This window comes from Ceratina calcarata, unplaced genomic scaffold, assembly GCF_001652005.2.
Source record: "Ceratina calcarata isolate Rehan_Ccalc_2016 unplaced genomic scaffold, ASM165200v1 scaffold206.2, whole genome shotgun sequence".
NCBI classification, from domain to species: domain Eukaryota; kingdom Metazoa; phylum Arthropoda; class Insecta; order Hymenoptera; family Apidae; genus Ceratina; species Ceratina calcarata.
In genome coordinates, this window is record NW_017142244.1 from 839 (window position 1) to 1,960 (window position 1,122).

At 30.3% G+C, this 1,122-nt stretch overlaps 1 protein-coding gene across 1 annotated transcript in view; it reads right to left on the minus strand.

The window, feature by feature from the left end:
- The window catches only part of LOC108622123 (protein DPCD), a 1,948-nt gene extending 832 nt beyond the window's left edge, over positions 1-1,116 (minus strand). The window contains exons 1-3 of the mRNA XM_018019803.2: positions 998-1,116; positions 557-759; positions 1-225 (exon numbers count right to left, since the gene is read on the minus strand). The exon at positions 1-225 is cut by the window's left edge and continues 7 nt beyond it. Of these exons, the coding sequence (XP_017875292.1) occupies positions 1-225; positions 557-759; positions 998-1,061 (492 nt within the window). The 5' untranslated portion in view covers positions 1,062-1,116. The remainder of the gene's footprint in view (positions 226-556; positions 760-997) is intronic.
- Between the last annotated feature and the right edge of the window lie 6 nt (positions 1,117-1,122).

The following is a 1,122-nucleotide window of genomic DNA, read 5'->3' on the forward strand; positions in this document are numbered from 1 at the left end:
CAATGTATTATACTGATGTTGAAAAGATATTCTGTCCTGTTCTGGCTTTAACCCAGCACGTTCTAAATCTGGGACAATTATTTTCTTAAAATATTTTTTATTACTTGTACGAACAGTTATCGTTCCATCATCTTCTGCTGTTACAGAATAAACATTTTTCGGATATGGTAAGTTTCTTATACGCCACTCAAGTGAAGTCTTGGTATTTCTCCTTGTTATAAATGGCTGTGAAAGTGTAACTTCGTAATTAGTATTGATTCGATTCAAAACATCAAGATATGAGCCAATTGTTAAGAAAGTGATGTAAGTAAAAGTATTATATTAGCCAAAATTTTATTGCAATATCGAAATACAAATCAATGTGACACAATACGAAAGAAAAGCGCGAGTTATTTATTTTTTACTTGTATCAATTCCATAATAGCTAGTTAAACAAATTAAAAAATATAGGGTTCCATTTAAAAAATCATCTTGACAAGATGTTCTACTATTCTCACTTAAATAGAACTTGTTTGTAATACTACATTCATCTTTAAATTGCATAGCTCATACATACGGAATTTGAACTTTCTTGAATGCCATAGACCTCAATATTGTTTTGACTAGGTTCTGGATCTCCAATCTCTACTTTCCAACCTACATCTTGGCCAAGTTTACCTTTTTCTTTCCATGCTCTTCGTATTAAAACATTAGTTTCTAAAAGGTATTCTTCAACCATTTCCTTGCCATCTTCCATTAAGTAATGTACTTTCCTTTTACCTACGATTGAAAATATTTAGATATTAGAGTTAGTACAATTTTGAAATGGATTGGTCGATTTTTAAATAAAATGTTGTCGTGCTTCCAATTGTTTATTGATCCATCTCAATGGTTAAGGCTATAAGACCTGAAACTTGTTCTTTACAAATCCCTCTAAGGAAACATTTAATTTTAAGAATTCCACAAACAATGGAAGCATTAGGTTTATAATATTAATATATTTTTATAAGTATCTCACCATCCTGAATAATTGCTGTTTTCGTTGCATTTTCGATGAGACTTAACCATTGTTCAGACGCCATTGGTAAATTGTTAGTGTAGTTTCCTAGCAACTATCATAGATGATATATAATGTAGATATTT